The 27,653-nt window shown below is 42.5% G+C and overlaps 2 protein-coding genes across 4 annotated transcripts; one reads left to right on the top strand and one right to left on the bottom strand.

Annotated features, from left to right (window-relative positions):
* The first annotated feature begins 274 nt into the window (after positions 1–274).
* sigirr (single immunoglobulin and toll-interleukin 1 receptor (TIR) domain) lies at positions 275–6,161 on the top strand. The gene is made up of 10 exons (XM_076733495.1): positions 275–496; positions 1,573–1,851; positions 2,126–2,333; positions 2,431–2,558; positions 3,044–3,184; positions 3,280–3,423; positions 3,623–3,725; positions 3,904–4,054; positions 4,545–4,722; positions 5,830–6,161. The coding sequence occupies exons 1-10, from the start codon at positions 427–429 to the stop codon at positions 6,000–6,002; spliced, it is 1,575 nt and encodes a 524-aa protein (XP_076589610.1). The 5' UTR covers positions 275–426; the 3' UTR covers positions 6,003–6,161.
* Positions 6,162–6,816: 655 nt separating this feature from the next.
* pkp3a (plakophilin 3a) lies at positions 6,817–26,075 on the bottom strand. 3 transcript variants are annotated; one of them, XM_076732232.1, is made up of 14 exons: positions 25,986–26,075; positions 22,717–22,894; positions 17,417–17,505; positions 16,125–16,909; positions 14,763–14,886; positions 13,402–13,606; positions 11,705–11,879; positions 11,099–11,216; positions 10,826–10,990; positions 10,547–10,729; positions 10,307–10,460; positions 9,834–10,029; positions 9,566–9,653; positions 6,817–8,083 (listed from the first exon to the last, which is right to left on the bottom strand). In XM_076732232.1, exons 1-14 carry the CDS (start codon positions 25,992–25,994, stop codon positions 8,042–8,044), a joined length of 2,511 nt encoding a protein of 836 aa, XP_076588347.1. In that variant the 5' UTR covers positions 25,995–26,075; the 3' UTR covers positions 6,817–8,041. The 3 variants fall into 3 exon arrangements, with proteins under 3 accessions (XP_076588347.1, XP_076588348.1, XP_076588345.1); XM_076732233.1 differs by having other exon boundaries at positions 25,992–26,071; XM_076732230.1 differs by lacking the exon at positions 25,986–26,075 and having other exon boundaries at positions 22,717–23,121.
* Positions 26,076–27,653: the final 1,578 nt, after the last annotated feature.

The following is a 27,653-nucleotide window of genomic DNA, read 5'->3' on the forward strand; positions in this document are numbered from 1 at the left end:
CAAATTATTATTATTATTATCATCCATTATAAAAGCAGTTAGTTACAGCTTACTTACAATAAAAAGGTGCCTTATTGGAAAGAGATACCTTGAACACTAAAAAAAGTACTGTGGGACAACAAAGAGATGTATTTTAGTTCTCCACACCATCTCTTCACTTTCTACAGTTTCACCGTAACGAAGGTGAAACTCTTTGCAAACGCCACGTGACCGCGGGGAGCCAATAGGGAGCAGAGTTTCGGGTCTTCGCAGGTGCAGTCCCTCAACCAGAAGGCTGGCGTGTGCACAGTCATCACGTCTCCGCTGAACGTAACTAAACTGTAATAAAGTACGACGTTGTGCTACAGGTGGTGATGTAGGGCCGCACACAGTTTCCACTCGGTTCATTTCTCACCTGAGGAAGGAGGAAGAGGAACACTGCGGCTCATGGCTGTGATTTTAGTCGCTTTCATATTGGTGTGCGCTTTTGACTGGGACAAGACTTTCCTCGCCGCCGGTAAGGATGAATAAAATGAAACTTTACCTTCTTTTTTCGAAACTACAGTTTGAATACACTGAAGTTGTTTGGAGCTGTAGGATCCACTTGCTATTTTTGGAATACTCGTCCATTATAAACTATTAGTCACAGTCAGGCCTACGAGATGCTGGATGGGCAAACACCGGGTCAATGTTCATGTGGTCGGTGTGTCCAGGGTCACAGTATCTGTCACTCAGTCACATGCTGTTGCCTGGCAACATGAGGACCAGACCCGGACTTTGGACCCGGACGTGTGTCCCTTTGTTTGAGAGACTCTTAAGTGAAAAGGAAAATAAAACATTGGGCGGTCAGAGAGGAACCAGAGAGGGCAGCCGGTCTGGTTATTTTAGGTTTTGGTCATATCAAGTGTGAGCGCGCATGCTCACAACGTCTCGAAGAACAGGTTCAGTAGCAGTAAGGTTGTTCTCATTAGATAGAGTGTCTGACATGTAGGTTAAAATGCGCCCTGGCAGAGGAGCAGTGAAGTGTGGTCTAAGCTCAGGCAGTGTTTTTTTATTTTTCTTCCTCAGTCAGCAAAACACCGCTTTGTTCTAGTCTGCCAGTCAGAAAGAGTAAACAAGCTCACCTTCATGCACCATTAGACACTCATTCTTTGCCAGAAAGTACACAAAGGCTGGACGTTGTCTTCCAGTCTGTCACAGACTCTATGCAAACTGCATCCACAGATCACATGCAAAGTGCCTCCTCAAAGGGAAGGAGAGCCACTTCTACTGCGAGGCATTTGCTTGCTGCACGTATTTGATCACAAAACATAAAATAAAGATGCACCAATCCGATATACCAGGCCTATACTGACCTTTCTATGACTTGGCTATGTTAAGACTGACGCTTCAAATACAGTTCCTGTTTTCTCAGTTAGGTCATTAAAACTTAGGTCATGGCAGGTTGTGACTCAGCTTTATGCGATGTGCTGTAGCAGTACTCTGTGTGCCCTAACTTGAAGGGTCAGAGTCTGTTTTGGGACAGAAAAAGTTAGATTGTTGAATCCCTATTGTAAAGAAGACTGTGTGAACTCCCCCTGTCTCTATTTGTAGCTCAGACCTGTGTGAATGAGAGCAGGTTCCAGGAGCAGGTGCTCTATGTGGGGCACCAGGGGCCTCCCTATAGGCTGAACTGCCCTGTGGAGCTTGTTCAGCCCCAGAGCTCCCCTCAGTTCCAGCTGACCTGGCAGAAGGACTGTCAGCCGCTCCCCGCACAGGAAGGGAAGCCCTACCTGGAGTTTGCCAGCCTCAGCTTGGAAGACCAAGGGAATTACACCTGTATGCGACAGGGCAACAGCACAGCCTCATTCACCGTGCGTCTCATAGTTAAAGGTGCGTATTATTTCCATGTGTAAGTGTAATGAAGTCACCTTAAACCTGATACTGTAATTGTGTGGCTCTTGCAGAAAACTATTATTAGTCCCCGCAGTAAACTTAGAGTTTGTGAGGGGGGTGAAGGGGCTAGTTGAACGGATACACCTGCAAGGAGGCGTTTTGTTTCAGCGTGCCTCCCAGCAGCCGGCTGTACCTGGCAGAGCACATGAAGGCCTCTATTGTCTGGAGCTCCTGCAGTGAACGCAGATAACAGTGGTATGTCTTTACACAGAATCCCAGTGCTCCAAAGCCCCACAGTTTAAACCCGATGGGGGTCTGACCACAATCTGGAAGAAGGTGGGGTCCACTGTGGAGCTGAACTGCACTGCTCTCCTCCTCTGGGACCCAAAAGAGGAGCAATGTGACACCACACTGCAGTGGAGTAAAGATGGCCAGCCCCTCACCAATCACACACTTTACACACAGAATACCTCCTCATGGTGATTTGAAGCTCATAACACAGCAGTTTTTCATTATTAATGAAGTTTAAGTATCTGAGAGTGGAGGTAAGATTAAGTTTTCTGTCCCACTTTTCAGGTCTCCTGTTGCTGGCCAGCTGATGGTAAACAGCCTGCTGGTGATCACCCTCAGGGAGGTGGACGATTTTGGGCTCTACAGCTGCACAGTGAGAAACGTGTCCTCTGACTTCAGCCTACACAATTCAGGTAAGACAACTAAAGATACCGGCCTGTACAGTATATGCTGTGTCTCTTACATGTTGACCTGCAACTTGACACAGATGTAGGAAAGTAGATTGGAGGAAACAGAGAAAGGCAAGACTCCAAAAATAAAGGAGAGCACAGTTATATCCTTTGTCAACATTAAAAAGCTTATGAGAGTACATTATAGACTCGACCAGTGTATATCTAATCTGTTCTGAGGAAATCAGCCAGCTCCACACATCTAGATCCATGGAATTTACAACTTCAGAATGGGGACAAAGCTTTTTTATTACATACAGCATTTAACACTCACAGATAACATCTAGTCAGTATTTTTTCAGATTATTTCTGATTCACAACAGGAATTGATTCTGATTGTCACATGGAAAATGTGTACAATTTTCTGTTCTCTTACTTTCTTCTTAATTGCAAGGACTCAGTTGACCCATATTCTGCAGTTTGCTTATTCTGAGATATCTTTTGCTCAGACGGCCCCAGCCACACAGCTGCTGTTATTGCAGCCATCGTCCTCCTCCTCTTCCTGGCTGTAGCTGCTCTTGTGTACTCCAGGTGTCACCTGAACATCAAACTCTGGTACAAGAACTCCTACGGCGACTACGAGCTGAATGGTGAGACCTCTGTTGAAGTGATAGAAGGATGCTGTAGTCATGACAACTCGTATAGCATTAACACCTCTGGTATGTTTGTGTCTCCGTGTTTTCAGATGGCAAATTATATGATGCCTACATCTCGTATGTGAGCAATGATCACGACAGGAAGTTTGTCAACTTTATTCTCAAACCTCACCTGGAGAATAAAAATGCGTACAAGGTGCATCTCAATGACAACGAAATCCTGCCCGGCTCAGGTTAGCTTTCTGGAATTAAAGGAAAATGTGGAATATAGAAAATCTGTTTTTTATGCAGTTTCTGGAGGTTTTAATTTTCATGATTAAGGATTTTTACACTCGCTGTCACAGTCATTACCTGTTATTCTGGGGCCTGTTTCACCCCATTTGAAACATGAGATCATTTTCTCTCATGTTAACTCATATTATGTCTCTCCAGAACCTTCTGCGGAGCTGCTCATGAACATGAGTCGCTCTCGCCGTCTCATCGTGTTGCTCTCTCATGCTTACCTTGAGCAGGACTGGTGCTCCAATAACTTCAGGTCAGACTCACACAGACAATTTTAACGTAGAAACAAATGCAGAAACACTACCATTCAAACCGCACTTTATCTATTGTGTAAAACAGTTTATGGTGGCATCATGATGATACACCACTTGGGGTCAGTATTGCTGCTGTAAACTGCCGTGTCAGCATGCACTGTGGCTGTGTGTTTTCAGACAGGGCCTTCAGCACTTGTTGGAGTTATGTCAGCGTCCCATCCTCATCATGCTGGAGGGTCAGTACAAACGTATGAGGCCTGAAATCAAGCAGCAGCTGAGTGACCATCAGCACTGCCTCACCATACTCACCTGGAGGCACAACTCTGTGGTAAGATCCACATTATGAATAAATAGAGCAAAAGCTCAAACCTACAACAAAGTATAATTTGATATTATTTTTTGAACCTCTAAATCTCTTTAAATTTAGTATTTTTTCTGAAATAGTTAATATTCATGACCAAATAATCAGCATTCAAGGAATGTTCATAAAAAATGATCCATAGATATTATTTTTTATTTGTAAGCATTTAGCACTCAAAAACTCAACTGATGAACTTCCTTACGGCTGTGTGGGTGCGGTCTGATCCGATTTGAGTTACTAGAAAGTGTGACTATCATCACACATACCATTTCTAGCTAAATCCTGATTGTTGCACAAAAGTATGAAACATCACCTCTTCAGGTGAACCCTGCATGTATAACCACATCATCATTTTCCAGCACTGTGAGCGTGACACATGTGAGGAAGGTTTCCTAGTCAGTTTGACTCACACAGCCTGGTGTAATGTGTTGTGATCTTTTCCTGTTGTCATCCACAGACTCCTTCCTCAGTCTTCTGGAAGGAGCTGGCCTTAGCAATGCCCCGCAGACTCGTCTTCCACAGTGAGTCCGCTGGCGACCCTCAGACGATGCTGCAAGATGACAAGGACCCCATGCTGACCCTCAATCCTGACTACCTGGACTGCCGCTCAGACACTGACCCTGCTGGAGATCTGGGTAGGAACAGCAAGTGGACTAAAAAAGTCCCTAAGTACTATTGTTAGGTTCACATTTTGTACAAAGATAAATATGCAAAAAAAAGACCTTCTGCATAAATGACAAACATCATTCACTTTTGTTGCACATGCAAATGAGAGGGATGTGTTCTACAGCTGCACTATCTTGCACAAATGGCAGCAGGGTGACAGTTTAAAAATGTACAAGTCAATTTGTAGACAACACACTGCGGCAAGCGTGCTCATGTTAACCCACGGTCATGTACTGACTGATCCAGAGATGTGAATGCTTCCGCTGTTTGGCCTTTCTTGTACTTCTTGTCACATGAGAACTAGAATATAAAAAGTTATAGCCTGCATGCAAGTGTGTCTCAACCTGATAGAGACTCTTTTCTCTTTGTCAACACGCAGTGTGCACTTGAAACCTATTTTATGCAACCTAGTTTGAATCAACAAACATGGACTCAAGTACAGTTAATCTTTAACCTCAGAACAGGGAAATCATATGACATAATGAGGTTATTTTATATAGCAGCTTGTCTGTGATCCATCAAGACATATCCAGCGGACATGCAAGGCAAGTGCTTTGATGTTAATTGAATAGCGCAGCATTCAGTCGGATGAATGGATTGACATCACTCATGTTCACTCACTTGATGATGAAGCTACAATCAGTTAGCTTAACTTAGCACAAAGGCTGGAAGTAAAACCACAACCTGCTGTTTTTGCTGTGTGGTGGTGGTGAGCTTTAGAGCTGCTGGTTTTTTCCCCTGTTTACAGTCTTCATGCTAAGCTAAGATAACCCGCTGCTGGTTGTGGTTTCATAACAAGCGGACAGACATGAGACTTCTAACTCTTGGCAAAAAAGCAAACATATATTTCACAAAAAGTCAAACTAGTCCCTTATGGAGTCCAGCTTTGCATCATCTTGTCACTGCATAGTCTCTTCCTCTAGGTGCAGGACAAAAAGCAGAATCTGATTTGAAATTCAGGGGAGATTATTCATCATATAAACATGATGCAGCTCAAACAGAACAACACTACAGCAGTGAAAAATGCAGCATGTTTGCATCGTTTTAGGATTTCAGCTGTTCTCTTTGTGTCGCAGGGCTTCGTGTCCCTGTCTACAAGGCTCTGGCCTGTAAAGCTCCCGTCCTCCCCGCTGCTCCCATCATGGCGCCTGAGCCCAAACCCTCGGACATCGACGTGTCGGACCTGGGATTACGCAACTATGGAGCCCGATCAGACTTCTACTGCCTGGTCACTGAGGACGACATGTGATCCACACTCCCCCCACTTCTGCTGCCTATGTGGAGATGCTCATTAGCATTGTTTTATATGATCCGTGTCAATATGGTACATTTTTGTTTCTTTTCTGTACAGCGTGTTGTTAAAATCAAAGTGTTACCTTTTTCAGTTTCCACTTACCAAAGATTTACATTTTTTTGTATTTTTTACTGTAGTGTGAAATATTTTCTGAGAAATTGTACAAGAAATTATATGAAATACTTGTGTCAATCAGGGGAATAAATAATTTACTATATGTATGGAACTTTTTGATTGATTTTCATTTCACAGACAAGATCTCTCATCAGGCCCCCCAGCAGAGGGCAGAATAATGTCGGAAGATATGAAGGAATTCTGCTTTTTAAGGAGTTTGTTTCTGTCAGCTGACAGGTTGAGGAGACAGACAAAGTACAGGTGAGGAGTCAGATTTGAACCTAGAACACTGGTATGTGTTCAAACACCAGTCACCTGAGGCAGAAGGACGTTCACGACAGAAGAACTCAAAGTTTTTAACATTTCTGAACAGGTGGGGGCTTTTCATGTGTTGTAACCCGACTATGACGACAACATGGCAGTCACACTAATAACAACAGAATGCCTGATATCTCTCTCTGACGGTGCAGATGATCTCTGTCGTCATGGATTAATGATTACCTGCAGTGAAATAATGGCCTAAATAAGGGTGCAGCAGGGAAGGTCTGGTGTTGTTCCTGTCTGAGCAGGAGCAAATATGTAAACAGGGCGTGGCTGACATTTCACCATGTCGGTGTCAGATGCAGGAGAAAGGACATTTCACTTCCAAATCTCTTTATTAGCTGAAAAATATCCACATGATACATCTGTCTGCATACAACACAAGAGCAAATATTTAAACAGAAAGGTCACCATTTCTACCAAAGAGCAGTTACAGTTACAAAGATTCAAGCCGAGTTTTTGAAATAAATTTGTTGAATGAATATTTACAAGCTACTTGAGTAGAATTAAACTAGTATACTTGCCAATAAAAATGCTTCAGTGGGGTCTGAATCTGAAAACTGGTCATTCATGAAGACATAAAAAGGCTGCAAAGACTAAGCAAACATTGTATTTGTTCTGAAAACAAAGTGTCACACTCACACCATTTTTAATACAGACAAACAGCAGTTACAATGGCATGTTAAAGGAAAATCAACAGACATGATGGTGTTGCTATGAGTTGATAGAACAAAGCGATTATAAATGTCACACATCAGCGTTTCATATGACAAGACTGAGATTTTGCAAACTTAAAAAGCACATAACTAAATATATAAGGCACAATCATTATCCCCAGATTCTCTAATCAAATTTACGAACATCCAAATTTCAGTGATCAGCGTTTCTATAAAACTCCTGTGGCTCACCTTCTTCTATAACTATCTGACTCATTTATCAACATATTTATTATTTATTTTATTCTATATTTGCAAAAACTACAAATGCAAAATAGCTACAGTATAAAAAACATTTGATTTCTGCATAAAAGAGGAGGCAGTATTTACAAAAATGCCACATCAGCACTGCACTTTGTTCGCATTCGTGGTGTAACTGAGGTGCAAGGGCGAGACGATGAGGCACAAGTGTCCACAACATTGTCCATCAGCAGTTGTGAACTGGTGTCACACGGCAGAAGCGCAAACAGCTGCAGTTTGATCTGAATACAGGCTGCTCTGACAGAAAAGAAATCCCTGATTCCACGCTAAAACACACAGCGTTCAAACAAAGCAGTAAATGTTTTTGGTGCACATTTGTATCAGAGTCCATCAATAGTCCATCGTACCGGATCCACATTTCACGTCCATCAAGTTTTAGAAACGTACAGGAAGCCCTTCTCCGTCCATTGATCCTCCATCACTTGTCTGTTCACGTTCTCCTCACAAAGTACAAAATTTTACCTACGTCATGTTTGAATAGTATAAAGAGTCTATTTACACCTGCACACCTGATTTCTTCCACAGGGAGGCCGATGCAGTGCAGGACTGCTCACTGTTGTAGAAGTGAACTTGTGCTTTGTTTTAGATCACCATATCTGCAAAATCCTGTCTTGTAAACCCTTTCTGTAATACAAAGAAACAAACAAGATAGTGTTACGACATGTATGGACGTGGCACACAGACAAAGGGATAATTTATTTCATGAATTATTCGAATACATCAATGACTCTGCGGAGGAGTACCTGGAGTACCTCCTCAGCTCACAATACAACAAAGTCCACGCCAGACTTATGCAATTCAGGGTTTGAACAGCTTAATTTCTGAATTCGTACAACCTTTTGGTAACATGTGCCGGGGCGGTGCACGTGTCCCAGTGTTAAATTTTAAACTGTGCGCGGCATTAACGCATTTTTTGCTCTGCTGGGACTTGTTCATTAGGAAATAATCTGAACACCACACCCTTGGGAGGGGAAAGTCTGCTAAAGGCAGTAAACCTACCTGGTCCCGCCCAAGACTAGGAGGTGGAGGACTGGGTGTGTGTGGGTGTGTGCGTGTGTGTGTGTGTGTGTGCATGCATGCTGAAAGAGCAGCAATGTGAACAGTCAGAGATATATGGGTTTTGAACATGTTCCATCCAACTGACAAGGGAATTGCAGTGAGAGAGGAATGTCATCTGTGCCAATGTCACTCACACTCACACACACACACACACACACACACACATGCACGCACGCACACACACACAGACACACATGCACATGCACACGTGCACACGTGCACACGTGCACACGTGCACACACACACACACACACATTAACACACACGCACAGCGTTGACTTGAGTGTGCAGGATCAAACTTGTTCTTGCCTGCGTTGGAGGTCAGGAGACTTTTTAAATCTTTAAAGGTTTTTAAAGTGTTTTGTACTGTTATTAAAAAAAGCAAAAACTAAGATGGACATGTTTTACTTTGGTGTTTTACTCCTCCATCATACTATCATTTTTAAATATTATGTTTTCAGTGTTCCTCACTCCAACCTTAACCCTAACTTTAACCCCAGGCTTCACCCTAAAATTTACATTACAGGTTTGCATTTTGTCCCCATAAGGAGGGCGAGTCCCCACAATGTGACTGTGTAAACATATTTAAGTCCCTACAACATGAGTAATACACGTGCACACACACCCATGCACATGTTTATCACTCTCACTCTTTTTCACGCTCAGGCACACACACATCATAAAGGGTAAAGAGGGTGGGGCTCCACGAAGCCGTACATCTTTTACATCTTTTTATTTATATGTTACATAACTATCAATGTGACGATTGAGAGAATCTAAGAGGAAAGACGATGGATAAAAGGGACTGAAGCTTCAGTCACATTGAGGGCAGCTGCTGTTGGAGAATACTTTCAAGTCCCTTCAGAAGATATTAGCGCAGCATTTTCATACATTAATATTAGTTGGTAATGAGTATTGACAATTACAATTAACTTTAAACATGCAGAAATTCATAAATCCTTTTAAGGCATCTGAATGCATGTAATTTGGCCACTCTATCATAAATCATGTAGAGCTCCTCTTCAGTCATCTCTACTGTCTTCTTACCTGTTTGTATGAGTTGTGCAGTTTCTTGTACTGGAACATGTTGATGAGAACTGTGGCTGCTGCTTTGGCTGCCTTTATCCTTCCAGAGCTAGAAAAAAAGATTCATCCAAGGTCAACAGTCAGTACAAATAACCACTTGTGCCAAGATATGCTGCATCATTTGCGTGTCACTCAACATGAAATGCAAATGTCTGTATCAGGGTTCACATAAGAACACATTTAACTAGTACAGTGTGTTGAACTAATTGCCACCTCACAAAGCACTCACCTGCTGTCATGTGAGGTCTTGATGCCGATGAGTTTTGGCAGGCCATCAAAGAAGGTGATGTCTCTGGCAGCTACAGAGCTGCTGGTCACCAAGTTATTGAGAACACCGCAGATGTTGATCACCACCTCGGTCGAGGGCTCCTTCTGGTGTCCGTCAGCAGGCAGCTTGGTCACCAGGTTGTTCACCACCTTTGTGGCTGGAGAGACCAATTAAGCATTGTTAGGATCAGATGTACACAACCTATTTTTACAGTAAGATAATTCCTATTGGCTCTGGGATTCCACATCAACAGTTTCTTGCCAAAGTTTGACCAGTTTGGTTGTTTCTTGGGAGATTTTCTGCATGTTTTTGTTTTGTTTTTTCGACTGACAGTCAGGGTGTTGTTCACTTCTGTTTTGTTGTTTTGTTGTCAGGCCACTCTCACATAATCCCAATGAAACAGATTCAGGACAAAAGAGAAAAGGAGGACTGACCCATGTCATTCTTATCCCTGGCATGGCGGGACAGATTTCGGAGGAAGCCTGTGAGGGAACGCAGCTCCACGTCCTTGTTGGTACGCAGGAGGTCCAGCACCACCGGCAGCATGCGCTCCTGCTCCAGAGCCACCCGGCTCAGCACTGAAGCCCACTGCAGGACGAAGACAGAGACATTTCAAATACAGGACAGAATTTGAGTGTTGCATTTGAACACCTTTGCAGGAACATGCTGCTTACCCTCTTGTCTCCAGCTGTGATGTTCTGCAGCGCTCCGGCAGCTGCCTCGCGGGTGGTGGAGTTGATCTCACACTGCTGCAGCACACGGTTGTACACCCCGACTATCTGCGGGTGCCACAGCCACTCCATGCCCTTTGGCACCCGAGCAACCTCGGTGAAAGTGGAGAGGTCCTGGTTCTTGCTCTGTTAGGGGAAGGAAGACACAAGAAGGCAGTGTTGAGATGGACAGCCTGGTCCATGCACAGAAAATGCTGATGGGTAAATCTCACATGCACTTACATTTTTGGCTTTCTTGCTCTGAGGTGTAAAGCAGCCAATGGCGTCACTCTTTGCTGTGTCCTGAGCTCTGCTTGGTCCATCCAAGCGCATCTGAGCAGATGGAGGTATCTCACTGTAGAGCTGGTAGGAGAGGTTCCTCAAGACACACATTGCATTTTCAACCCCCTACAAATAGACACACACACACACACACACAGAGACAAGTTAATACACATGACTTAGGCTCAAACAGAAACAGCAGCTTAAATTCAGCTGCATCTCTTCTTGTCTCACCTTGTCTTCTGCCTTGTTCTCCTCAAGGGAGCTCTTGATATAGGTCACCAGAGAGTCCACCAGTCCCTGTGTATCTCTCATCTGCTGACGGGTCTTGTCGTTCACAGAGCTCAGATTCCTGAGCACACACAGAGCAAGAGAAAGAGGTCAGAGAGCTATTTCAGGTACTATTCAGTTAGGATTCACGCATGTTGTTACTTTGACCAGCAAATGGAGAGGGCTGTGGGAGTGTGTTTCCACTCCTGGCACTGTGCTGCAGCAATACACCATTAAAGCATTAATTTCGCAACAACATGATAAATATCATCCGGGGAGAATTGCAAATATTTTCCCACATGGCTTTTAATTTGGAGATAAAACCCCTCTAGGGTGCACATAAAGACAGCAGAATCAAAGCAGCTGGAGGCTGGAGTGACATGGCCTTTTGCAAACAGCACTGAAATATGATGGGTGTGGTAAAAAGTTCAAGTCGCTGTCAGCTGACACATGCCAGAACAAGTTCCCACAATGCAAATGTGGCCATGAGAGAAAAGGTACACACAGGCGAACCGGAAAGAAATTAATTTTAACATTGGAGCATGTTGCAGAGGGAAGACAGAGGCGCACCTGAGGCATCCTGTGGTGTTGTAGAAGATCTCTGACTCTGAGGCGGATTGCTCCACGTGATCAGAGTCTCCCAAGCCTGACAGAGGGATGAGGATCCTCTCGGTCAGATCAGGAAGTGTCTCCCTGGCCAGTTTCTGCTTCAGGTTGTCTTTGGATGAAAGGTTCCACAATATACCTGCACATACACACACACCAGGAAAAGTTTAATGCCTCATTTTGCAGATAGCTGTAGCTTCTATAATCATTTTAAAGAAGTACTTCAACATTTTGAAAAACAGGCTAATTTGCATTGTTGTGGAGAGTTTGACTATACGATCAATACCACTCCCTTGTCTGTCCATTCCTTGTGAAGCTACAACCAGCGGTCTGTTAGCTTAGCTTAGCATAAAGACTGGAAATAAGGGGAAACAGCAAGCCTGGCCCTGTTTAAAGGAAACAAAAACTACCTTCCACTCCTCTAAAGCTCACTACTTAACATGCTACATCTTGCCAGTCTGTGCAAAACACTATTTACCAAACAAAGGCAGATTTGTTATCCGTTGGGCAGAGCCAGGCTAACTGCTTCCCCCATGTCCAGTCTTTGTGCTAACCTAAGCTAATCGGTAGTAGCTTCATACTTACATACAGCATACAGACATAAGAGTGGTATCAATCCTCTCACTTAACTCTCCGCAAGACGGCAAATAAGTGTATTTCCAAAATGCTGAACTATTCCCTTGAGGATTACATTGTCTTGCATTAGCTGAACAAACGGTAAAACACTTAGACACGAGTATCCTTTCAAAGCCTATGAGAGAAACTCAAATGGCAGTGAACTCAGACATCAGTTCACATCATGCGGGTAAGATAAGATCTCTATGTCACATTGTGGCAAACTGGGCAGAAAAAGGTGCAGAGGTACTCTGTCATCTAGTTTCTCACTGAATATGTGGCACCAACATGAGTCTTTTTAGCAATGCAACACATACAAATCAAGGTGTAACCCCTCTAAGGAAAGAGTGACAGGCCCGTCACTCATCAAGGGGAGTGGCAGATATCCTGTCAGGTCTAGACGCCTACACACTCACTCATCCTGTTTCTTCACACACTCTCTAGAAAAGACGAAGCTCCACCTTCTACTCTTGATTTACACCCTACATGTCTTACAAATCCACACTATGGAGTTGTAGGTGTAACCTTTATTTTCTGAATATTCAGTCAGCATTAATCTTATGAGAAGGTATGACTGGCAGTTCTGCTGACAGCAGCTGGTTGTGAATTATTTACGACGGCAGATGAACTTGTGAGAATGTGGGACTGCTGACGGCAACTGGAAACAAAACTATTTAGACTTGAATGGTGACAACAGAGAAAAAACACCACTCGACTGAAGGAAAGAATACTGTTTCTCACGTCTCCTCCTTAAAAAATGAAGCCAGCTCAAACTGTGATTTAGCTACAGTAAACTCTCATAATCTGCGGATTCTTGTAAAAGTGTCTCGTTACAGCTTGCTGCCATCCTCCTGTTTGTTTGTGTGGAATGATATCACTTTCAAAGGCTGCTGCTCGGTGAAAGTTCAAGGACACCGCACTGCCAAGATCATGTTGCATTAAAATAATATGATCAACCAATATGCATTCATTTTTACTGTCTGAGATCAACTCTGCTTGTTATGTCATGTCTTCTATTTTAACGAGTGAGAATGGGATTTTCCTACCTGTGATGTTTTTGCGGAGCTCATCGTCGGGCTCCTTGAGGGCCTCGACCAGCTGTGGGATGCCGCCCTCCTCGATCAGGACCACCTTGTTGTCCATATTCTCATAGATGAGGTTGCGTGTGGCGCCAGTGGCAAAACGCTGGACTTCCTGGTTCTCAGAGTTGAAGAGCTTCACCAGCTCCCCAATGCCCTTCAAGCGACGCACCTAGAGACGGAGAGGCAGGAAAAAAGTTCTGCTTAGGATTTGTGCATTTCTTGTTTCAGTAATGTTTCCAAACTCTATTTTCTCCAATGATTAGGTGAGTCAAGAAACTAAATATAAATGGTCCTCTCATGGATTAAAGGCCCGATATGTAGAATTTTTACAGCATCTTTAAAATTTTTCTAACTTCCCGGGTGGGGTCCATGGTGAACAGGCATGCCTTGCTGTTAGCCACAGTATTTTTCTTACCACAACTAGGAACTGCCAAATTCTGACATAGTTTGGCATTTTGGGATACAAGCTTATTTGTTTTCTTGGCAAGAGTTAGAAGAGATTTCATATCACTCTCACATCTGTAAGGTAAATATATCCGAGGTGCTGAGATTATTTTGTTATCTTTGGAATGGACCCAGGCCTGCTGTGTCCTCCTGTTTCCAGTCTTTAAGATAAGTTAGGCTAACCAGCTGCTGGCTTGTAACTTCATATTTAGCGTATGTAGATGAGAGTCGTATCAAAGAAAGTGATGACCTGTTAATTTCCCAAAATGTTGAGCAATTTCAACCTCCTAAGACCCGAACTCTTGCATGGCATGCATTTTTAATTTCTCTTTGCTATTTGGGCTGATTGGGACCTGATGAGTATAACAACAAAGAATTGTCAGGATATATTTTTAATATAATATAATATAAAATAATATAATATAATATAATATAATATAATATAATATAATATAATATAATTATTCATATTATATAACATTAGATTCATATTATATGACATTAATTAACAACTGAAAGCACAGGGCCAAACTAAGCCATTGAGCTGCCACAATAGCGTATCCTATAAGATAAGAGGTTTTTATCTCTATATCTATATCTATATCTATATCTATATCTATATATCTGCCACATTTACAGAGCAGAGTCCGGATATGTTTACACCAGTGACAAAAATTGAGCAACATGTGGAACAACAGGAGCACAGCAGAACAGAAGCAACAACTGTAGCTACTTTATCTCATCAGAAATGGAGAAGCATCCAAGAATGGATGCCTTTGCTTGAACGAAAACAATTCTCATGACTGAGTTTCTCAATAAGGGATTGCAGAGAGGAAAGACCCAGAGGAATTCTAACCACAAGTTTAATGCGTTTCAAGTACCTCGTTCTTAGCATCGCTGTCATTGTAACACTCATGCTGAATGTAGGCTGCCCCCAGGACCTGCAGCTCAGGGTCGGGCTCTCTCAGGTTTTGCACTGCTGTGGGCATGTCCAAGGAGGTGATCCTACAGAAGGAGCAAATGAACAAATTCAACCAAAGAATCCCAAACATTTAATTACCCTGCTGTTTTGTATGGCCGCACAAAATACGTCTTTTGGATGTCTGAATGAACATGGTAGCCACAGTAATTATTCATAGATGATTTGTTTCTTGTCTGCAAAAGTCAGTTTGTTGAACTTCTTCCAAATCACACAGTGGTCTGCAAATCCACTCAGCTAACCACACGTTGTGGGATGTGTGAAATGCGAGGCCTGAAACTGAGCTGCCACACCCAAAACCAGTCCTGCCGCTATGGAGCCACCTCCCAATCCACAGCTCTTAGGAAATAGACTATTCACATCACACACTCCCTCACTAAAACCTCTGACATATGACTGTTGTGACACCATCATATTGGTGTATCACATTCGCTAGAATGTCACTGACGTTCAGGAAAAAATACAACAAATTGCGTCACCAGGCTGTCTACAGCCGTTATCTTTGTCACTGAGTATTATAACCTAATTAAAGGATGAGGCTGGAATTATTCTATATTTATTTTATTGTCAACAAATCCCATAAAAAGACCAAAACAAATAACATGCAATCCCATCCCTCAATACTGTCTGACTCTGCTACCCTGCCTGTGGTTCTCAGCCCCAAACCCCGTTGATCCTACTGATGCTTAAAAGCTTAAAAAAAGTTAATCAAACTGCAGTTAACAGACGGTTTGTTAGGGACTATTTTCAGAAGCGGATTAATACACATTTGCAGTCACAGCAGGACGGTCTGTGCAGGAGTGACTCAAAGTAAATTACAGCGCCCATGAGCATCATAATGAAGGGACACAAAAGTGTGGTTTTTGGACAATGGAGGCACAGAGGCTCTCTGTGGTGCAGAGGATTGAGCTACTGCACATCAGGCTTCGCTTACACAGACAACACTGATTAGGAGGTTCAGCTTATTGTTGGTTTTGGTCTTTTCTTAGGATTTGTTGACAGCAGGAAAGTTGAAGAATATCTCTAAACTTATCGCTCACTCTCCTTAAATCAGTCAACATCAACGTGTACTCAGGTTGGTTCTTGGGTTTGAGGACGTGGATGAAATCTAACAAATGTGAACGCGGGCATTTTTGCAGATACAAATTTGCATGTAAAACCTACATTACTCTCAGTAATAGTATGTACACAGGCAACTGACCCAGTGTTTCAAATGAAACATCATTGTTGGTAATGTGGATGACTTTGTGTGTGAGCGTCTCACCCGCTGAGGTTGCCCATGCTGGCTCCCATGTCAATGCCATGCCCATAGATGTCCATGCCCTTGCCAACACTCTGCATGCTCTTGATTGACATGGCGCGGGACAGGGTGCCTGGACGCTGCATCGTTAGGTTCCCCTGGGAAGCAGAGGTCAGTCCTTGTGTGATGAACCCTGAATCCACTCTGTCCCCGCCATAGCTGCTCCCAGCTGAGGACATCTGATGCGGCAGGGTCCCAGACATGGAGCCCATGCTCATCCGGTTTCGGTTTGTAATCCTGCTGATGGTGCGGTGGGCTGGACCTTTGAAGGAATGTTGCTGGGCGATCTCCACTTCTCCTCCTGTCATCCCTCCACCACGGGAAAGAGTGCCACTAAGAGATCGGCGCATGGGAGCTGAAAAGGTCATGGTGCCTCCTCCTTGCCTTATCTGGCTGGTGTAGCCGTTGACTGCGCTCTGAGCGTACTGGCGGGTGAAGGTGGCATCACGGTCAGAGACCATGCTGGCAGCATCGCTTCCATCGACCATCCAAGGATTCACCGGCTGTGTCTGCTGCCGCACTGCATGCATGGAGAGGGCCTCTGAGTCCATCCGGCCCTGCTGTCTCATGCTGGGGTAGCCGCCCATGCGTACTTCCTCTCGATAAAAACTGCTGCCGCCGCCACCACCACCACCACCACCACCACCAAGGCCAATTCCTCCACCCCCGACACTGATCCTGTGGAACTGGGCCATCTCTGGGCCAGCGGACTGGCAGCTGAATCCTGACCTCTGGGATACTCGTGGACCCTGATGATGAAGAGAGGAGTAACCATTACACTCAAAACCAGTCTTGAACTGTTGTTACACTGCATTTGGACAAAAATTGTTTAAATTTGATCACAGGCATGTGACCACCATTCAGGACACAAAGGTCACACACCCTTTGTATTTTTTGTCATATTACTCTTCATTTGTCATACAAAAATACAATTAATTTAGGACACTCTAACACAAAATGTACACTAATTGGAAAGCACATTGAAGTTCTCTATTAAGCTCAAACATTTATGGCACAAAGCCTGTTGAATCACTAAAACGGAGGAATCTAGAGGGTGGACTTGAAAATCCTGAGCTGATCTCATCACAGCCTACTGTGAAATACCACACCTGCTGTGTCCTGGGTGACCCACTGTGCCACCAGCAGAGGGTCAGTGATGGGCTTTGTTTTCTTGCACACATTACATGATCAGCTGAATATTTTCAGAATGTGTGTGACTACATGCTGAAACAGTGAAATGACGTTGTAGTACTCACCATTGTTCTGGAGCCGGAATAAATGTAGGATTTAGAGCTGTAACTTGGGTTATAGGTGTTATACTTCATTGCCGAAGAACCACCGTAGTCTGGAAGGAAGCAGAGAAACAGAAGAACACATGAATACCAAACTGAACTAAACTGAACTGTATTTGGTTTTATTGGCCTGTCACAACACTAACATGTCTATCCTTAAAGGTTAGATTCATACAAAACAATACTGAAACAGATTTTGCATACTGGAACCATTCCTCATCTTTATACTGGCCATTAAAAGATCCCTTCCTGATGTGCTTTCAATGTAAGTGATGGAGGACAGAACCCACACTCCTCATTCCATGCAAAAAATACGAGGGTTCAGCACTCTGAGCTAATCTAATTTAGTGGTTATCTTCATAGTTACAGTCCTTTTAGTGCAGAATAATCGCCTTGTGTTTCCACAGATAGTGTTTCCTTGTAAAACTGCAGTGGCCGGACAGTAAGGCAAAGGGAATTTTGCACTAAAAAGACAAAGATACACACTTAATTTGATTAATTCAGACTGCTGAAGCCTCTGACATATGTCTGATAAACTTTGGAATACACCGTTGCACAGAACAAAGAGCCCATCACTTACAGTGGAAGCACATTAGGAAGGCATGATTACAGCAAACCAAAAGTGTTTCAGTGTACATATTTGTGAACTTATCTTTTAACTCTTTTCAAAGCTGCCTATACCCACGTGTTCAACTTCAACATGCAAAACTAAATGTGAAAATAAGGACAGAATACAAATATTCTTGCTCTAATTTAAATGTTGATATATTTCACACCTTTAACTCTGTTAGTCATTTCTCACTTTTTGAAATGCCATTGAGCTGAAAAGTTACATGACCAGTCAGAACTTCAAGAGGATATTATAATTAAAGAACGCATGACAAAGACTGTGCTTATTTTGAAAGCAGTGGCATCAAATACAGTGCTTGAAATGTGTTGCTCACACATCTGCGTGTGTGAACTTTTGTTTGTATGCAGCACAAGTGTTAATGAATATTTTCACTTTTTGCAAACACAGAGTTCCCAAATGTCTTCATTCTGAGAGTAGAAACAGCTTGATTCAGCTGCTGACTGTGTTCCTTAACGGAGAACTGAGAGGTGAAGAGCGCATGGAAAATGTGACAAATGTCGTTTGTTTGGATCTATAAGCTGGCAATACCTCAGCCAAAAGACGAACTTTAAGTCTTAAACAGTCTTAATGGTGTTTGTTGTGTCAACTGATCATTGAGCTCTGCCACATACATAAATAACACAGCATCAAGTCAACCCTGACCAATCACAGACACAATGAAAAATTAATCCTGTTTACATTCACAAAGCTCATGTTTCCAACTTAAAACCTACATGTCTTTGAGTTGCTCTTATTACTCACATAAGTTGATCTGAATATAACTGACTACTCTAAACATGGAACATTTTCAAGTACAGTGAAGGTAGATTTAATCATGGCACAAAGGCCATAACAGGGTGTCACACTTCTTTCATTTCCAACAATGAAAAGACATACAGGTCAAATAGCAGGTGTCCTGTTGCACTGAAGACTGAAGATTCGATTGCACACAGGCCCTGTTTGCACCTGGCATTAACGAGCATGCTGGGTGATCCAATCACAAGTTGAGGGCTATAAGTACAGGTGTGAATACACCCACTGAGATCTGATCGTTTAGACCACACTTGGAGGTGGTCTTGGCCGCATATGGCCACACTGAAACACCCTGTCTGATTTCCATTGGTTCACTGCAATGCAAATTAAGTCTTTGCGCTTGCTTACCTGCCAAAATAAGCAGCAGATGTTTGTGAAAAAACCATCTGTTTTGGCTGATTTCACCATTCTATTGGTAACCACAATATTCGCAGACTCCCTTAAAAAATTGTGCAATTTTGAGAAATGTTGAGGGGAAATACAATTTGTGAAACAGCAACTGCAAATTCTTAATCATACGTGCCTTCTCATAAATTCAGCATTAAATGTAATGCATTCAGTTGTTTCTTTCCTTGTAAAAAACATTTTGTCAGTTTGTTGCAGCATTGCTGCAGCAGCATGTCAGCTACTCCGCATCTGAAGTGCATCTTTCCTGCCAACACTTACAAGCTGATTGAACACATAGTTTGACTGATTTCTGCTAAATTTCTGAAAGAAAACAACATTTTATTGAGGGTTAACAAATTTTACAAACACAGTAAACCGTAACCAATATAGGTGACTTCTTTGTCACACATGAAAGTCCCCAGACTTCCTTAAACAAATCGTACAATTTTTTGAGTTGTTGGAGAAACTTCTTACATTTTGAAACGCTGTCCATCTTGTAAGCTCTACAAATGTTTTACATTAAGTTCTTGCTTTTGTTGTGTAAAAAACATTGTCTGTTTGTCCCAAAAGCATTTGGTTCTTGCAAACAGAAATGATGTACATGTTTATTTGCATATACAGCGGCGAAGTCAGATTGGATCACAAGTGATCACTGTGGAGACGCATTGTAATGCCAGGTGTAACTGATGTGCTCTGAGCTGTCCACATGTGACCTGATTATCAAAGATGCATGTGAACGCCAGGTGTAAACAGGACCACAATCTGTAACAGCAGGAGTCGACCAATCAGCAGCTTTGACGTCTCTGGTTCCCCTTTGCTGGGAGAGCCGCATGTGTGTGAATGTTTTGCTCTCAAACCGGGTGAGTCAAAACACTTAATGATGTCAGACCGCAACTAAAAGTGCCAAGTAAAATAATTTCAGGAAACATTACTCAGAAAACAAAGAAATGTTTATGTGTGATTGTACCCAGGCTTATGTGTGAGTTTACTGCACATGTGCATCTCTATGTTGAGGTTTTATACTCCCATGTGAGCAGAGGGGAGGGGTGAACTGTCTTCACTTAATTTTTACAGTGCACGCACACACACCAAACCAGTTTGTATAGAGGAGAATGTCAGAGTACGTCCCTTGGCCCAGCCCCAGCCAAACCCTGGCAACGCCCAACAAAACACACCTTTGCAACACAGAGAAAACACACCTTGAGAACTCCCTCAGCGAGGAAACTGAACTTTTTTTTTTTTTTCAATCTGTTGACTGTTGAAAAATTGACTAGGTTCATAAAGCCTTCAAACACGCTCACTTTCTGCTGAGACTTGTCCATCCCTGCACACCAATCAGTCATTGCCCTAAATACACTGCAGCTGTTGCAGCATTTCGATATAGAGGAGGAGGAGTTCCTCGCAGAATCCTCCAGGTGTTATTCCCCTGTGTGAACACTCATGCATTCATTTTTTTTTAAAATTAATTTTATTGGCACTTGTGCATCCATAACAAGCTCCTCGAAAGCCAAAAACCACTGAAATGGCAGCATTCCCTGTTGCGCTGTAAGGAATTCTCTTTCTCATACAGGTTTCAGAAGTGGGTGGATATGATGTGGCAGCGTTTTACAACTGTACAGTATGTTTTTCCTCCCAGCAAAGCCCAGGGCAAAGGACAGGCAGGGATAGGAGAGTAAAACATCTCACTCAGGATGAGTTTTCCATTCAGTGTGGCCATATCTGAAAGCCAAAAACCACTGAAATGGCATAATCATTTGCAAAGTGCTTGCCACTGTAACTGTCAGTTTTCTACCTCGAACCATTTAGCAGACGAGTTGTGTGTCCCTCTGAATTCTAGCCATTAAAAATGACACATACAGTATGTTTGTCTGTTGAGGCAGGTGATGTTGTCGCCTCAGGGAAATACTGAAACTAGAAGAGTGAGAAAGAGACTCTTCTTTTAGAGGCCATATAAACAAGGACCTGGCATCGAGCTGCTGTCTGTAGTTTGGGGGAACACGGTGAATTATGGGACGTGAAGGAATGTCTTTGTGAATCAAGCAGCAGCAAGCAGGTGCAGAGGTTTTAGTCACCCGATTTCAGGAACAACACAAGACTGCGTCCATGTGTAGCTCCTCACTTGACTCTATATCAGCTCCTTAACCTCAACAAAGCATTAAAACATGTTGTAACAATCTAGTAAACTAATTACCAGCTCTCCTGGAAACCTTATATATTGCCCCTGTGGGAGCCTCACCACTGCTTACATAACAATTCCACCTTGACTGTCTGTGTGCCAAAGCGGCTCAGACAGACACCTTTTGACAACGCCACTTTTTTGACCAACACAACAGCTGGTTCTCACGACACTGTCATCTCCCAGGTATCTCATGAACCCTCACCTCTTCAAGCTGAGTAAGACCTGAAACCCAATCCCACAGAGGGCGGCTTTCACCTTAGTCTGCTATCAGGGAGGTTCATGAAAGCAGCGCTTGTTTGGGCCTGTTACACATTAACCCTTTCTCATGTGCAGGTACACGACACATAGGACTGTAAGGTGGCCGCTGCATGAGGCTTCAGCTCAGGTTTGTCTGCTACAAACCTGCAGAGCAGCTGAATGGACAAACTCCCTGACGGGCTGACGAGTCTGCAGGAATGCAGCAAGGACAAGTGTGCACAAAAGCACAACACACACACACACACTAGGCATATTAATACATGCACACTCTTCCACTTGAAAGTAAAAGCTCCTCCACTGACCTGAGTCACTTAGAGGAACTACGATGTTGGTTCTAGTAAAACAAAAAGAAATGAGCAGATGACCTGGAAACTAATCGTCCATTCTTTTGAAATTATATTCATGATTTTAGCACTTTCTTTTACATAAATTCATGAATATTTTCTGCTGTTCTTTGTCTTCTTTAAGCATAAACCGAATCCTTTTGACTGTTAAACTGACAAATATGATGAAACAAGATGTTTGAAAACATCACTGGGGGCTCTGGAAACTATTTTCTGACAATCTATGGACCAAACGATGGATCCATCACTGGAGAAAATATTCAGCGGACTCCCAAAAAGGGAAAATGAACCTTTGAGGGGTTTTACTTTTTGAAAATATAAAGAGGAACAGTTTTGGACAGTTTTGCTGTATGACTTGTTCAGTATTTGATTCTTATTACAGCCCCACTGAAGCCACATCAGACCAAATCTTGGGCTCAATAAAAGGAAACACTGGTGAGATAACAGCGTACAGTTTATAAACTCAGCAACATACAATGACAGCCACACCTAAACCTGTACCTGTAGCTGTGCGGAGACTTTATGTGGTTTCATCTTTAACTGTCCCTCCTCCCTGACCCTAAATCATTCGTCCGCTCATTTTGCGCCTTTCACGGAATTACTGTCATGAAGCAGAACGTGAACTCGGCATAGATCCATATGAAAGTGAGTTAAGAGCCTTGTTGATGTTTACCTGACATAGCGTAATGCGAGGCTGATCCATTCTGACGAGGAAGTGTGGACTTCTCCGCCAGTCTCATCTGGACCTGCTGCTGGACGCGCCGGACTTTGGCCATCTCGTCCGTCACGGAGCCCCCGTTCCCGACATGGATTTCAGACGGGAGCCCGTAGGTGGTGACTGAGCTGTTTGGCTGTAAAGCGGATAGAAAAACGTTCTCTGAAGCCATGGTACTCATGGTGACAAGTTAAAGAACGAGACGCAAGTCTGAGCGTCCGGACGAGCCACTGGTGCGGACAGACCGTGTGCGCAGCTGAAAGAGTGTGCAGAGCGCGCAGGGAGGTGCGCGGAGCGAGCGGAGCCGCGCGCCAGGAGGTGGAGCCTCAGTGAGCCGATACCAGAGTACCTGAGTCACAGGTGCTCTTCTTCTTCTGCTGCCTCGAGGTTTTACAGAAGTTTGCACCCTGGGCGTTGCATCACTGCCAGCTTCTGGACAGTTTTGCTCAGTGTCCGTGTTTGTAAGTCTTGTCCGTCCAGTAGCTTTCAAATGGCCACTTTCTGCCCTCGAAAACGTCTCCACACCGTCTCCACACTCACGTTTTACGCATGCCTCTACTTGCCCTGTCTCCTGTAAGTGACTCACAGGTGAGCTGGTTTTCTTTTCGATAAGAATCTCACTGCGCTGTTGCTTGAGTCAGACTCTTTCCAGATTTTTTTTTTAAAACATGGTACAGAGAGTTTGGGAACATAGCAGAAAACGCGTTTTCTTTAATTCCTGTTTTTTCTCCTTTCATGAGCTTCATTTCATTTTAAAACACCACCTGAAGTCTTCGGACGAATGTAACTACGTATATTTACTCAAATACTGTACAAAGTATAGTTTTTAAAAATGTACTTCCATTACATACATTATACTTCTTCTCCAGTTCAGGGGGAAATATTTACATTTTTGTTCTGCCATTTTCATTGTACACCTTTACTTTCCAGGTACTTTGTAGGTTGAGATTTTACATACAAAGCACACAATAAGCTTATAAAACATGATGCACTGTTAAACTACTCGACAGTATAGAAAGTAGTTAAAGCCACTGAATTGCTTCTTACACCTAAACGCATCAGTAACTGTAATCCACTAAAATAAATATATTCAAAAATAGGGTCTACATTCTGTATTTTTTTTTTTTTTTTTTTTTTTTTTTGATACTTTAAGTACATTCTGCTGATAATACTGAGATACCTAAGTAATACTTTCAATGCAGAACTTTAACTTATGTTGGATGATTTTTGTACTGCAGTGTTGCTACTTTTACTCGAGCTCTCAGTACTTCTTGAATACAGGTGAGATGAGGTGGAGGCACACTGATTTGTTTTCTTTTCTGCTATATATGCAATGTTTTTATAGTTAGCCTCTCCCTCTGTGTTGTGTATTTGTTTTTCTTGACTACAAAGAACTATTTTAATATATCTCCTCAGACCTTGTAGGCTTTTAAAAAACATTAAAATAGACTTGAATGTAACATTAAGCTGGATTTTTGATTTCATGTTATTTACAGCACAGTTATGTATTATGAGCATTAAAACACAAACAAAGAGTCGTCCTATAACTGGTGTAAAGAGTGAAAGCGACAGTGTGGTCAAACCAGGTGAAACAGCTGTCAGTCCTTCAGTGCTGCCATTAATGTCAGTGAGGTCAAACTCAAAGTAATAATGAGGTTAAATGTGACAGGACACACTTTAAGTCTAAAGTTAGCATAATTCATTAACACTATGATGCCACAAATCGAGTGTTGAAAAACTGTTGTTACAGCGGTTTAATGTAACAAAGTGCTGTACTTGAGTATTTCAATGTTTCACTACTTTATACTTTAGACTTAGATTTATTAGACTCTAGTTACCTTGCAGATTCAGATTATGAATACAAGATGTAAATCAACAGATAAATTGTGGTATATTATTTTAGGTTATCTTAGATAAGTAAATGAAATTAGCTGCACCTTTACCTGCTGCAACGTTAAAGTGATGAATACATTAATGAGTCACTGATTCTAATTCAGTGACATGATATATATGATTATTATTATTACAGAGAGTTTTGTGCCATGGAGGATGCACCGAGTCTGAGAAATCCACTCAACCAATAAAACCACATAAGTTATTTCGTCCCCTCTTCACCCCAAAAAGAGAGAAGACCAAGTAAAAACAACACTTGACAATATAGTGCGATCCTGTGCAAAACTAAGTTGATCAGAACTGATCTGTGACACTCTGAACACTAAAAGCTTCATATAGTTTCTGCTGTAATTTGTTCATTCTTGGATCAACAAGACAAAGAGAGAACAAGTTTTATCTACATGTAGTAACATGTGGTTTTTGTACAGTGATACTGCCACTTGATCAGTGGATATTTCTGCTCTTTTTGAATCTGTAATCACAAGCTTAATACATGTATATCCCATAGACTTAATGAGTCAGTGTGCAGCAGTAAAGGCCTGTGATCTCCTGCTGAGCTTTGTCTGTGACGTTTCCACAAACTGATATGATTTTAAGTTCAGTCTTGCAACTGACGGGAAGCATGAATGGAGGACTGTTACAAGGTGTGTCACAGTCTTACTCTATTATTAAGATGGAGCCACACCTAAGTTTTATCTGGTTTGTTTTATTTCAGCTTAGCAACTATGAGTAACCGCTGCCAATACGAAAGCAATATGAAGCAGCACAGAGTACATGTTCCATGATGCATGTCTGTGGTATCTTACCTGTCTGGGTACAGGTAGCAAGGTAAGAAAAATCACTGTTGACAGCAGAATAAACATGTCTATCCAAATGGATTAATGTAAGAATAAACATCACCGCTCTAAGTGCTTTGTTTCCTGGATTAATGACTGCCTCCCTTTGTTTAGATGCATTTGAGGACAAAAAGGAGATGAGTGGCAGGCTTCTAAAGTTTATTCAATCGTTTCCCCTTGGGGAGAGCAGCGGATTTCATTTCTCCAAAGCAGATCAAAGTCAATAGGTTTACACTGAACTGGATGCAGTGGATCTATAGAAGCTGGACAGTTTGCCTTCTCCTTCCTCTGCTCCTCTTTACCTGAGAAACCATCTTCCACTTGTGCAAATATTTCTTCACATTCACTCCAAATCTGTTCACACTGACTTCGCCTTTGTTGGTATATTTTTTGAGTAGAAATAGTCAATCACAGCTTCACACGCAGTGATTCTCACACGGTGGCGTTACTTTATAATCCAAACAGCGGTGAAATAGATGGAAATGTATTTTTACTCACCATTACCATTGAAGCTGGGTTGAATGTAGATGCTCTGCTCTCCGCTGTGGTGCACCTGCTCGTCTATGCAGGTGATCAGATCTGGTGGAATATTAAAACGTATAACAAGTTATATTCACAGACGCCGCCCTGTAGATGACAGTTCTCTTTTATCCATTACAGGTAAATGCTGGGCATACACAAAACAAAGAGATGAGTCAAAGAGGAGTATGACTCCATTGGGCGTGAACAGATGATGGCTGCAGACAGTCTGACTGTGATGCACTGAACAGAAACAGGAGGAAACTCGAAGCACAAAGCACATTTTGCTGTTTAGTTGCACTGGAGCTTTTCGACCCAAGAGGAGAGTCTTCATGGGATGTGAGGTTGAGGTTTTTGTAGTGTAAATTTGCACAAAAACATTTCATTTACAGTGTGTGATAAGACATCATCTGATTTTTTTTAAGGATGTTGCAACATTTCATAGATGACTCACTTAATCATTGCAGTGGAGGATCTGTACAGCTGTATTACTGAAATCCCAGCCCAGCTCAGAGGAACTGAGTGACAGGAATCAGCCTAAAGCGTATTGACTCAGGGCAATGTGTGTGTGTGTGTGTGTGTGTGTGTGTGTGTGTGTGTGCGCGTCAGAGAGAGTGATTGCATGAGAGCGAGAGTGACAACCTTGCTCTGCCTACTGTTTCATGCGTCAACTGTCTGACTGTGGTAATCTCTGAAACTACGCTACGTGCCAAAAAGCATCTAAACTAAAGCTAAACATCGAAAAAATCATAAAAATAAACGCACAATAAAAATAGAGCTGCAGCGATTAGTCGATTAGTCGATCGAAGGAAAATTAATCACCATTTGCTGTATTTTTATAATCGAGTAATTAACATTTTCTGGTTCCAGCTTGTTAAATGTAAGGATTTGCTGCTTTTCCTTGTCATTTATGACAGTAAATGAAGAGTCTTTGGGTTTTGGATGGTTAGTTTGGCAAAAAAGAAATAATTTAAAGACGTCAATTTGACCTATTATTACATAATAACATAATAATAAAAAATGTTCACACGTTCACTCGGCACATGCAGAAGGAGATGCAAACACTTAGATTTCATCAGAAATGATAGCAGCAGACATGTGACATGTGACACCTCATACTCACCCTCAGACTGAAAGAGATGTTTTGCAGGTGAACCAGCACTCTCAGATGATGCTGTTGGTTTAAACTCTGAACGTGAACATGTTAGTCACACTCCTGTCCAAAGCCTCCCGCCACAGCAGATCAGCAGTGACGCTCCAATATGTGCACCAGCTCATCGTTAACGTGGTCTGTAATCCTGAGCAGGTAGCACCCAGTAGGCTTTTAGAGCTCTTTGTTCAAGTCAGCTTCCTGACAGCAGTGAGAGTGAAAGCATATGTCTGTCAAAACATCATTCACAGACAGCCAAATGTACAGTATGCTATCCTACACAGTGACATTACTTGTGTTTGGAGTTAATTAGACCGCAGACAGGTCTATCTGCTTGTTAGACCTTCAATTACATTTGTTTGAAATTTGGCCCGGGGCCTCCAGGACCCCAAACAGCACGTTTGTGTTAAGACCTCACTGCTGCATTTTTAACTAGTTGGAAATGAGAGAATTGATGCCAAAATGTAAAGAGTTGAAGTAATCAGGTGGAGATAAAG

The sequence above is a fragment of the Chaetodon auriga genome, chromosome 6 (assembly GCF_051107435.1).
Source record: "Chaetodon auriga isolate fChaAug3 chromosome 6, fChaAug3.hap1, whole genome shotgun sequence".
Lineage (NCBI taxonomy): Eukaryota > Metazoa > Chordata > Actinopteri > Chaetodontiformes > Chaetodontidae > Chaetodon > Chaetodon auriga.